Raw genomic sequence first — 12,275 nt, forward strand, 5'->3', positions numbered from 1 at the left:
GGAGTTAGACTCCCATTGTAACGCCCTACTTTTATTATTTATTATTTTATTGAGATTAGATGTCTTTTTATAATTTAGTCGACTTATTTTGATGAGTGATATTTTGTTATGTTATACGCTGGTATTTACTAGTATAATATATATGTTATTTGATGTAGAAATATATTTGTTATTTTGTGTGGAAATATATATGTTATTTGGTGTATAAATATATTTGTTATTTTGTGTGGAAATATATATGTTATCTGGTGTAGAAATATATTTATTAGTAGCCCCTATTGTATATATTTAGTGGGAGAATATATTTAGTGGGATAATATATTTAGTGAAAGAATATATTTAGTGGAGAAATATAATTATTAGAATAAGTCGATTTGGGGGCTGAAATAGAAAGAAGAGAGTTATTGGGCCTAATTAGATTTAAGAAGAGAAGTTAGTATTATAAATAACGGAGATATTAGGTTGAAAGACTAACATATGCAAAAAAAAAACAAGGATTTGGAGAAAACAAGGTTTAGAGAGAAGAGAACAAGAGGAGAGAAGAACCAAGAGAAAGGTTGTCTGTAACACCCCGTTTTCCCAACGTGAAAATTTCGTAAATAAATCAGAGTATTCATCGTAAACGGAATGTCACATTTCATAAAAATCATAAATTGAATAAATAAATATTTATCCTTCAAAATTATTCAACTTAATCTTTAAAACTTCGCAGCGGAATTAGTTCAACAACATAAAAGTCTTTGGCACGCAGGCCTCATCATAAAAGTCTCATAAATCTTAGTTCAAAAATAATTCTTAAACTTCAACCTCATCATAAAAGTTTCATAAATCTTAGTTCAAAAATAATTCTTAAACTTCAAAAGCAATACGTAAAGGAACAGAAAATAGTATTAAAATCCCCATCCCGTTACGTATCAGAGCATCCTAGACACGATGTGAGGAGTCTACTCACGAACACAGCTAGTCTTTATTACCTGCACATTACCCACGGTCGAGGCAACATATACGCAGAAGGGGTGAGATTTCTCAAACAATAATATTAAGCTTATAAATCATAAATTACATTTAACAACATAAACATCTTATAATTTAACAACTATAATTAAATACATAAACATCATCATTTATCTTAGCAAAATATCATCAAATAGCAGTCACAGTCATCGTCACATATCATCATACTAAAAGACATCACAAAGTAATTCGTTAAAACATCACAAAGTAATTCGTTAAAACATCACAACTTAACAACTTGACTTGACAATGCATCTAAACTCGACTATGCAACTCTTAACGTCTTAAACCATCTTGAATCATCATGAAATGCAAATGCATGTGGTACCATTTTAGGGCATAAGCCCTCATCGTCGTGGTTGAGCAAAAGCTCCATCGTCATGGTTGAGCAAAAGCTCCATCGTCGTGTTTGAGCAAAAGCTCCATCGTCATGGTTGAGCAAAAGCTCCATCGTCGTGTTTGAGCAAAAGCTCCATCGTCGTGGTTGAGCAAAAGCTCCATGGCATCAAGCCCTAAACTTTGAATGAGTATGCATGGACTCAACATCTTACATCTTAGAAACTTCATGAACATCTTACAACTCTTTGACTTAGACCGACATTTACATCTTAATAAAGATCAACAACAACATATGCAACATATTAATTCATATCATATCAGCATCATGGTACACCAGCATCAAACGATAACAATAGCATCTTAAGCATCGCATCAACATAAGCATCATAAATAACACATATAGTGCATATATAACAATATCACATCATTAATAATCTTAGTCATCTTAACTTAGACTTCCTGGACAGCTTCTAATAATCTAGACATCATTCCTTTCCTACTCAAGGTTCATCTTAAAACTACACGATCTTTAAATAGCACCATCGTCAAATATCACACCTTTATATAACACATCTTAAAAGCACACATCTTCAAATATCACATCTTTATATAGAACATCTTTAAATCACACATCTTCAAATAGCACGTCATTAAATTACACATCTTTTAACTTCACATTTTTAAATAACACATCTTTAAATAGCACATAAATTAAACATTTTAAATAATTCACCAATTACGCTTAATCAAATAATTTATCAATTACACTTGCACACTAAACAATGTTGTAGAAAGGTGATATATTGACCTATGTGCCAGTCTTATAAACATAACCATGGTAGTAGTAAAATTAAGATCAGACTATACAAACAATGCATACGTTGATACACGGTCTCACTAAGCAATTGTCCTGGGGAGAATTTGCAGCCAAGGTTTTACCAAGTAAGATCTATTAGAATCATTTTTTTTTTAGTACTGAGCTCTACCTAGAGTCATATTGGTTTAGAAGAAAATCAAGGTATCCTTACCATTAATACGCCTGAATAAAAGTAATGGTTATACAAAAACAAATCCACAAAAATGTTATAATTATAAAAACTAATCCCTACAAAACCCATAGTTATTAACGAGAGTATAAACAAATGGTTCCTAAATTCTAAATCTAACTTGAGTAGATCCCAGCATCTTAGCATCAAATAATTAAATATAAAATCTCCCACGAAATATACTTTCTAACAAAATTAACATTCTTATGTTAGCTAAATTAATAAAATAATAAAATAGGTCTCGATTCATTTATGTTGCAGAAGAATAATTGAGTCCAATTAACAAAGAAGAAACGTATAAATAATATAATATTCAATAATTGCAGAAGAAATACAAAAGCAATTGGACAATCACAGCAACAATTAGAGCACAAATTTAACATGAATATATCAGAAGATCATAAAACAAGGAAGAAGAAAAACACAAACCCTTCACTACTCATATGAGTACACAACCCTATGATGAATAAAACTCCCCCCTTACATCAATTCAACAGTTTTTCATCACTTAATCATCAATTCTCACTCAAACCCTAATTCTCATAATCTTACAAAACTCATCCTAAAACATGTTAGATGCAATCTAATGATCTACAGACTTAATATTAGTGAAAGATAGTCTCACCCTTACCTTAGATTGTTTTTCTGAAATCAAAAGCAGCGTTCTTCGTTCCTAGGGTTCTCTCTTTGAGTTTTCCACTTTCTCCTCTTTCTCCAAAAAGCGGTTTAACGTAAAAATTCTTTCTAACCTAAGCTTCCTTATTTATAATACTAATCACTCTTCCTAAATCTATTTAGGCCCAATAACTTATTCTTATTTCTATTCTAACCTTCAATTTTACTTACACTAATAATTCTCGTATTCTAATAAATAATAGAATAATGTCACATAATAAAATACTAACACCTCATATATATAAATAAATCACATAAATAGATTCTAACTTAATAAAAAAATAATTAAATAAAAGGAGGGCGTTACATTGTCAATCGATAATTCTAAGGTAAGGGTGAGACTATCATTCGGTAATATTAAGTCTGTAATTCTGAATTTGCAATTAACAAGTTCTAGGATTAGTTTGTGAGAATTTGTGAATTAGGGTTCTGAGAGAGAATTGATGATTAGATGATAAGAAGTTGTTAGATTGATGTAGAAATTATGTACAGACCTTAGATAATCCATGGGTAATCATAATCATAGAGCTTGAAGTGAATTTATGTTGTTCTTGAAGGTTTTCATGAAAAATGGGTCAAATGGTGATTTTTGTTGAAATGGTGTTTTAGTTCAAGTTTTATATGGATTTGGGTGTCTTTTCATCTTTAGAAACGTTTAAACAAACTTTGGGACCAAATTTGGGCTTAGGGGATTCAAAATTGAGATTTTGGGATGAAAAATGGAGTTTTCCCGAGAGCATTCTCTGTTTCATGTTTTTGCATCTTTTTCACACATTTCAGTTTTGAATTGACTTTAGGTGTAAACATGAAAGTTGTAGGTATGGATGTTAGCTTTCTAATGCCGTTGGTTTGACTTCAAAAGGATTTATAGAACTTGAGTTATGGTCAAATTACTGCACGTAGGTCACAGTGAATTTTTATGGATTTTCAGCACAACTTTTCCGAATTTAAAATGAAAATTGGTATTGATCGGTACAGAATTTGTCTTAAGCATAAACATGAAAGTTTTAGATAATTTTGTTAGCTTTCCAGTGGCTTTGGTTTGAGGTGAAAATGATGTTTGGTCTTTGAGTTATGATAAAAATACTACAAGGAGGTCTTAGCGAAATTGCACAGTGACAGCATTCTCTGTTTCTTGTTTTTGCGTTTTGTTCATATGTTTCTGTTTTGAATTGATCTTTGTTGTAAACATGAAAGTTGTAGATAATTGTGATATCTTTCCAGTAGCCTTGGTTTGACATGAAAATATGTTGTGCATGATTATTTATGTTCTTACAAAGATGCATGATGAATTGTTGATACTTGAATACGATGATATATGATGAATTGTTGATGTTTGAATACGATGTTATTTGATGAATTGTTGATGTTTGAATATAATATTAATGATGATCTGTGAAGTTGTTATAAGATGATTTAATGTTGTTACTAATGATATATATAATCGTATATGCATTCTGTGTTATTATGATGCTTATGTTGATGTGATGCTTAAGATGCTATTATTATCATTTGATACTGTTAAGTTATGATGTTGATGTGATGTAACTTTATAAGTGCTGCATATGTTGTCGTTGATCTTATTTAAGATGTAAATGTCGGTCTAAGTCAAAGAGTTGTAAGATGTTCATGAAGTTTCTAAGACGTAAGATGTTGAGTCCATGCATACTCATTTAAAGATGAGGGCTTATGCCTGGAGCTTTTGCTCAACGACGACGAGGGCTTATGCCCTAGAAGCTTTTGCTCAACGACGATGAGGGCTTATGTCCTAAGAGTATATTTATGCTCAACGACGATGAGGGCTTATGCCCTAGAATGGTACCACATGCATTTGCATTTCATGATGTTTCGATATGGTTTAAGACGTTAAGAGTTGCATAGTCGAGTCTAGATGCATTGTCAAGTCAAGTTGTTAAGTTGTGATGTTTTAACGAATTACCTTGTGATGATGTTATGATTATTAATGATGATATGTGATGCTGTTATGATTATTAATGATGATATGTGATGGTGTTATGATTATTAATGATGATATGTGATGATGTTATTGATGATATGTGATGATGATTAAGACTGTCATATGATGAATAGTGATCCTAATCAATGAAGTTAAGGTGTTAGATATACATTGCTAAGATGAATTGATGATAACGATGTATTTGAATATAATTGTTGAATTATATGAAGTTTATGTTGTTAAATGTAATTGATGAGTTATATGATTAATATTGTTGCTTGTGAAATCTCACCCCTTCTGCTTGAAAATGTTGCTCTTCGTATGGGTAACTTGCAGGTAACCAAGATTAGTTGCGGTCGTGAGTGGACTCCTCACAAGTGTGTCTTAGGTGCTCTGATACGTAACGAGATGAGAATTTTGTTATTGTCTTTCTATTCCTTACGTATTACTTTGAAAGTTTTTCATGAATTATTACTGAACCAAGATATTATGAGATTTTATGTTGAGGCCCTTGTGCCAAAGATCATTTAAGATGTTGAAATAATTTCCGCTGCGAAGTTTTACATATTACATTGTTGGATTTTGAAGGATAAATTATTATTTATTCCATTTATGATTTTTAAGAAGTGTAGCATTCCGTTTAAGTTGTTAAACTCTGATTTTTATTAAGAAATTTTTACGTTGGGAAAACGGGGTGTTACACCCCATAACCTGACAAATCAATGTTCAAACTCTGACTCGGAGTGATACCCATATTTAATGTCCAATTGCTTCAAAACACTTAGAAGGCTTCAATTTAAAAATTTGTTTTAGGCCTAAAATTGCATTGGGTAGGCCATGCAACTGGTCATATGCTCTGTTTACTCATATGCTCCTTCTTCTCATAAGCTCGTCCTCCAAGAGGAAGGGTGTGTGTCTACAAAAGACACGCTTGCACCCATGTAACATTGGGTGCTAGCAGGTAGCGAAGTGAGATATTAGTTAAGGTATTAGGTGAACGTACCTAGGGGAGAGGCTCCCTATTTATAATGATGTATCTAGATTGAGATTCCTTTGTTGTTCTATCTTCTACTCTCCTTAGGTTGCTACTGGATAAGTCCAGTTTCTTACGAGGTTAATCTGAATGATCGGAGTAACCAAACTTGAGATAGGTAGAAGCACCTATTCGATTTAAGTGAGTCCATTGTAATTAGAAACAACTCAGTGCATATTTGATCATTTATTTAATATAACTAAATCAAAGATAGTAAGGGGCACCTATCCAGTTTATGTGAGGTTCCTGTAAATTGGAATGACATGGTTTCTACCTAGAAGGTTGTTATACTTAAGGCAGTGGAGCGCATCAGTGCCATACAAGGAAGGGAGTGGTTCTTGATATGTCGTATAAGGTTGTTGCCCTTACTTGAACGTCGTTCTTATGTGTTATTTCTATTGAGGTGGTGTTGGAGGTTACATCTGACCTACATCATTTGGCTTGACGAGGTTGTCACCTCGGTGGACCGTAACTTAAACTGTTCATTCGACCTTTATGTCATATTCTTAATGGGTGTTTCTATTGGACGACCCCCGAGAATAATTGGATTGTGCCTTTTAAACCCGTACTACTACACATGGATGAATTTGTTTAAGGCTGGGTGTGGCAATAGCAACACTTTTTTTAATTTTTTTTTTTATAAATAACACACTCACGCTCAGGACCTTTCAATTTCATTATTCTTTCCATCAGTTTTTTTCTCTTCAGAACACGTATGTTTCCCCTTTCCCTTTTCTTATGAGTTACGCGCATTCTCTCTCCTTCTCTCCCTATGCAAAATCGATTCCTTCCTATCTCTCAATTGATTCCTTCGATGTTCGTTGTGTTATGTTATGCAAACTTATCCTCTTTCTTTTTCACGTCCCCCCCTAATCTCCTCTTCTTAGCACTTCTTCATGTGTAATTGTGTTCTGATTTTTGGTTTTAGGTTGTAGGTTTTGTAGTACTGATACATTACTTTTCTGTAGAATTACTTTTCTATTTGAATGTTGCATTGTGTTTCTATTTGGTTTACATAGTTGGCTTGAGTGTAGTGAATCATTTGATAGTGGATATTGTTTTCCATGTTTTTTGTTTAAAAATGTATCTAGATATGGTGGGAACCACTTTGTGGGGGATGATTTTAAAGATTGCAAAAACCCATAAGGATTGTTATCGCATGTTACTGATCCTCATAGTTCTCACATTGATTATGTGCATATAGGTCATAATCTCATGAACCCAAAACAAAGTATTGGGGCTTCATTTGCTAAGCAAAACAAAACAACAAATGTCAACTATCGAGTACGTGTGACCACATCCCTTATAAAGGTTAAGTATCTATTGCAATGTGGATTTCTATTTAGAGGAAGTCATGAGTCTCATGCTAAATTTGATGAAGATAATACTGAACTTTTACAATGTATTGCATGCTTGAGTCAAACTTCATCATTTGCAGCTTTTGATGTAGACAAATTATTGAGGATGGTCGAGCTTTATCAAAATGATTTTAAGGACGTGTCGGAAGTGGTGGTGTGCTATCTACTTTAGAATTAAGTTAAAAATGTTCGAGGTGATCCCAATTTTGCAAAGTTGAAAGGACTTTCAGACCTTTGTGCAACACTTGTGAAAACAAACAAGTGCACTACCTTTTATGTGGTGTACAAGCTTCTGAAGTTAGCTCTGATTTTGCCAGTGGCAACTAAAAGTGTTGAACGCGTTTTCTCAGCTATGAAATATGTGAAGAGTCAGCTAATTAACAAGATGGATGATCAATGGTTAAATGATCGTCTTGTAACATATATAGAAAGAAATGTTCTTAAAACAGTTAGTAATGATGTAGTTTTAGCTCATTTTCAACAAATGGATACTAGACTTTTTTCTTTGTAATTTTGGTTGCTACAATTATTTTTAGTTTAACTTAAATTCAGTATTATTTAGTCATTTGCCAAAAAAATTAGCCCCATTGATATTGTCTGTCCAGATCTGTCCCTGCTACTACACCTTTTATTTAAGAAAACTTTGATGACAATCACGTTAAAAAAAACAATGTTTCCAACAAAAATTAAAAACAAATATTAAAAGAAATTACAGTAATGCACATTCATCAAAGTAATGTTTATTGAAGACATAATAGAGCTTTTAGTTGGGAGTAAGTTAGCATGCTTTCTCCTTCAAATAGTGAAAAAAGGTTTTTTGGTTCAATTAAAAGGTGCACACTTTCTAATTTGCAACTTAATATTTTTAAGTGGATGTAAATTAATGTGTGTGTTCTTACCATAACAATTTTCATTTACACTCCTATTTTATCATACTTAACATTTACATAATTGCATTCCTGTAATAATATAAAAAAGGCTAAAATATGGTTTTGGTCCCTACAAATATGCCTCGTTTTGGTTTTAGTCCTTGTAATTTTTTTTTTTTTGCAGTTTTTGGTCCCTACAAATATGCCTCGTTTTGGTTTTGGTCCCTGGTTTCACTTTTGTGATGATTTGCACACGTGAAACATGATGACTGAACCTATTTTATAGAAAAATAGTCCCTGCAAAATATTTTGATTTTTAAAAAGGTCCCTGTATCTTTTGTTTTTAGGGACTATTTCCAAAAACAAAATATTTTACAGGGACCAAAAACTACAAAAAAAAAAAATTACAGGGATTAAAACCAAAATGAGACATATTTGCAGGGACTAAAATCATATTTTAGCCTATAAAAAAATATTAAAAAAAGAGTTTAGTCTAGCATAATGTGATTGTCTACCACAACATGGCAAACTAAGTTTTAAATTATGATTAGGAGAGTTGACCACATTTAGTATTTTTAGTGCTAGGACTATCAAAGAGAGATAAAAATTGTTCATAGAAAAACAAGTGAAAGCAGACAGTGTGTCTCAGTCAAATGTGGAGCGTATTTGTATTAGTCCACCAATCGACTCGAGATATCTACCAACCTGGATTGTGATGATGACCCAAACCCAGTAGCAAAAACCAATATATTTGTAAAAAGAATGAATATTTAAATAATTGACACAACAATACCCGATCACATTTATAAGCAAAAAACAACTTTGTAGGTTTATTGAATAATTAATGTATTTGGTCGCAATTATAGACCAGATATATTAGTTATTCAATGAATCTAAAAAGTTGTTTTTTGGTTATAAATATGTCTAGAGGGAGTATATAGTAAAGAAAATGGCCAAAAACTATAATACACATGTGTTCTTTTGATTCAACTTTGACAAGTCGTTGAAATGCATTTGTTAGTTACAAGTGCACTATGAAAGAAAAGATTGGAAACTGATGGAAAAGGTCAAAGCATAAAGACCGCCACATCAAGTATCATTCATAGAAATTATGAGGTAAAAACTTATGTGACTCCCTACTTTGTAGCAAATCCAAATGGCATTTATCAATGCACATCACTGAAATAGAGAAGGTAGCTAACTAGTGGATGAGTGACAATCAAAACCTATTTTTAGTTATTAGTTATGAACTATTTTTAAACCGTTCAAAATACATTGCTTGTGCCTATTAAAGCATAAAACCACATTACTATGTTATTAATTGACAAAAGAGGAAACAAGAAGAAGCAAAAATTAACAAAGTGGTACTGGTGTTTCTTTCTTAATTTGTAGTAATTAAATAAAAAGGAATCATCATGGGAGCTGGAGCTTTCGTTGAGACGAGTGGAATAAAAAATTATGAGGGAAGAGTGACTCCATATGTGTTAATGACATGTTTTGTAGCTGCCATGGGAGGTCTTCTTTTTGGTTATGATCTTGGTATTACTGGAGGAGTGACTTCTATGGATGAATTCTTGATCAAATTCTTTCCACGGGTGTATAAGAAAATGAATGATGAAACACATAATACAAGTCAATATTGCAAATTTGATGATCAAATTTTAACACTATTCACATCTTCCCTATACCTTGCAGCATTGATAGCTTCTTTCTTTGCTTCCACAATCACAAGAATGATGGGACGCAAGGCCTCAATGTTTCTTGGTGGCTTATTTTTCCTTATTGGTGCAATACTAAATGGATTAGCAGCTAATGTTGAAATGCTAATAATTGGTCGTCTACTTCTAGGATTTGGTGTGGGATTTTGCAATCAGGTAAGAGTCCTCTCTAATTTCTATTAGTTTAAGTTGTATATATTTAATAAAATTTCTTAATATTGTGAAAAACAAAATCATATCTAATTAACTAATTTTTGTCATTGTTATCTATTTTCTAATTAAACAGTCGGTACCGGTCTATTTGTCTGAAATGGCTCCAGCAAAAATTAGAGGAGCACTTAACATTGGCTTCCAAATGATGATTACAATTGGTATTCTTGCCGCAAATCTGATCAATTATGGTACTTCCAAGCATAAAAATGGATGGAGAGTCTCTTTAGGTCTTGGAGCAGTGCCAGCAATTCTTTTGTGCCTAGGATCCCTTTTTTTAGGTGAAACACCAAATTCCTTGATTGAAAGAGGCAACCATGAAAAAGCAAAGGCAATGTTGAAAAGGATCCGCGGAACCGAAAATGTTGATGAAGAATATCAAGATCTTGTTGATGCTAGTGAAGAAGCTAGTAAGGTGGAACATCCATGGAAGAACATTACTCAACCAGAATATAGGCCTCAACTCACTTTCGTCAGTTTCATTCCATTTTTCCAACAACTTACCGGCATTAATGTTATCATGTTTTATGCTCCTGTCCTTTTTAAGATCTTAGGATTTGGTGACGATGCTTCCCTCATGTCTGCGGTTATTAGTGGTGGTGTCAATGTTGTTGCTACACTTGTTTCTGTATTCACAGTAGACAAATTCGGAAGAAGATTTTTATTTCTTGAGGGTGGCTCACAAATGTTTATTTGTCAGGTAAAAATTGTCACATTTTTTCTTTTAGATTTTGATACATAACGCTCAAGTTAAACCTATATGTGTGTCTTCGTTTGTATGGAATTATTCATGTACAAACTATAATTAATCTATGATTTGTAGGTTATTATTGGAATCTTAATTGCGTTAAAGTTTGGTTTGACCGGACAAGGATCATTTACCAAAGGCGAAGCCGACCTTCTCTTGTTCTTTATTTGTGCATATGTTGCGGCATTTGCATGGTCTTGGGGACCATTGGGTTGGTTGGTGCCTAGTGAAATATGCGCTCTAGAGGTTCGACCAGCAGGTCAAGCTATAAATGTTGCAGTGAACATGTTCTTCACATTTATGATTGCTCAAGTGTTCCTAACCATGCTTTGTCACTTGAAGTTTGGCCTTTTCTTTTTCTTTGCTGGTTTTGTGGCAATCATGACCATTTTCATTGCTGTGCTTTTACCCGAGACCAAAAATGTTCCAATTGAAGAAATGAACAGGGTGTGGAAGTCACATTGGTTTTGGACAAAGTATGTTCCAGATCACGTTGTTGATGGCGGTAATAACAAAAAGGTTGATCCTTGAATTAGTTAAGGAATTGGCTACAATAAATAGGAAAAATAGAAACATTGACTACATGGGAAGATTCAATGAAAGTGAATGATCGAGTAAATAATTGTAGCATTGTACAATAAGCAATGCAGTTTTGATGCACTTGGTAATAACAAAAAGGTTGTCCTTGAAATGTATAAGGAATTGAGTGCAATAAATAGAAAACATAAACACAATGAATACAAGGGAAAATTCGGGGAAAGAGAATGAATGGGTAAATAAATTGTAGCATTGTGAAATAAACAATGCAATTTTGATGCACTTTTGTTTTTTATAAGATGTGCTTTTTTTTTGACAGAATTATGAGATGTACTTCAGATTATTTAAAACATTATTGCTTTTTTTCCAAATTTGTCTTTGTTTTAGCTTAATTGATAGACAATGATTGGACATATAAAAATAAAAAAAATAGTACAAACTGCCAAATCTCAGGTAAATAATATGTCTATATATAAACTTTTCATATAAATCAAATGAATTCCTGACATTTTCTCACAAAATAAAAACATGCAACTATGATATGCATGAGCATGCACTCACCATGTATACTAGTGCAGGTATTTACATATCATGTAAGCATATGTAAATGAAATAATGATTCAATAAATAGTTCATATATTTTGTAAATCATATGAAAAGCAACATTTATCAAGTACAACATCACTTTGATATGCACAAAACAACTTGACACACAAATATGCATACAAACACACATGCATTCCAATATTTACAATATCGTTATAAAATGTT

General features: G+C 32.5%; 2 protein-coding genes across 2 annotated transcripts; both read left to right on the plus strand.

Moving 5' to 3' along the window:
- The first annotated feature begins 7,279 nt into the window (after positions 1 to 7,279).
- On the plus strand, positions 7,280 to 7,933 carry LOC146953768 (uncharacterized). The gene is given in 1 exon segment (XM_085742701.1): positions 7,280 to 7,933. A coding segment is annotated over 1 exon segment (654 nt).
- Positions 7,934 to 9,604: 1,671 nt separating this feature from the next.
- LOC146953769 (sugar transport protein 10-like) lies at positions 9,605 to 11,665 on the plus strand. Its single transcript, XM_085711646.1, has 3 exons — positions 9,605 to 10,165; positions 10,296 to 10,919; positions 11,043 to 11,665. Exons 1-3 carry the CDS (start codon positions 9,707 to 9,709, stop codon positions 11,496 to 11,498), a joined length of 1,539 nt encoding a protein of 512 aa, XP_085567772.1. The 5' UTR covers positions 9,605 to 9,706; the 3' UTR covers positions 11,499 to 11,665.
- Positions 11,666 to 12,275: the final 610 nt, after the last annotated feature.

This window comes from Medicago sativa, chromosome 1 (assembly GCF_051527215.1).
Source record: "Medicago sativa cultivar Bolivia chromosome 1, Bolivia_mono, whole genome shotgun sequence".
NCBI lineage: Eukaryota > Viridiplantae > Streptophyta > Magnoliopsida > Fabales > Fabaceae > Medicago > Medicago sativa.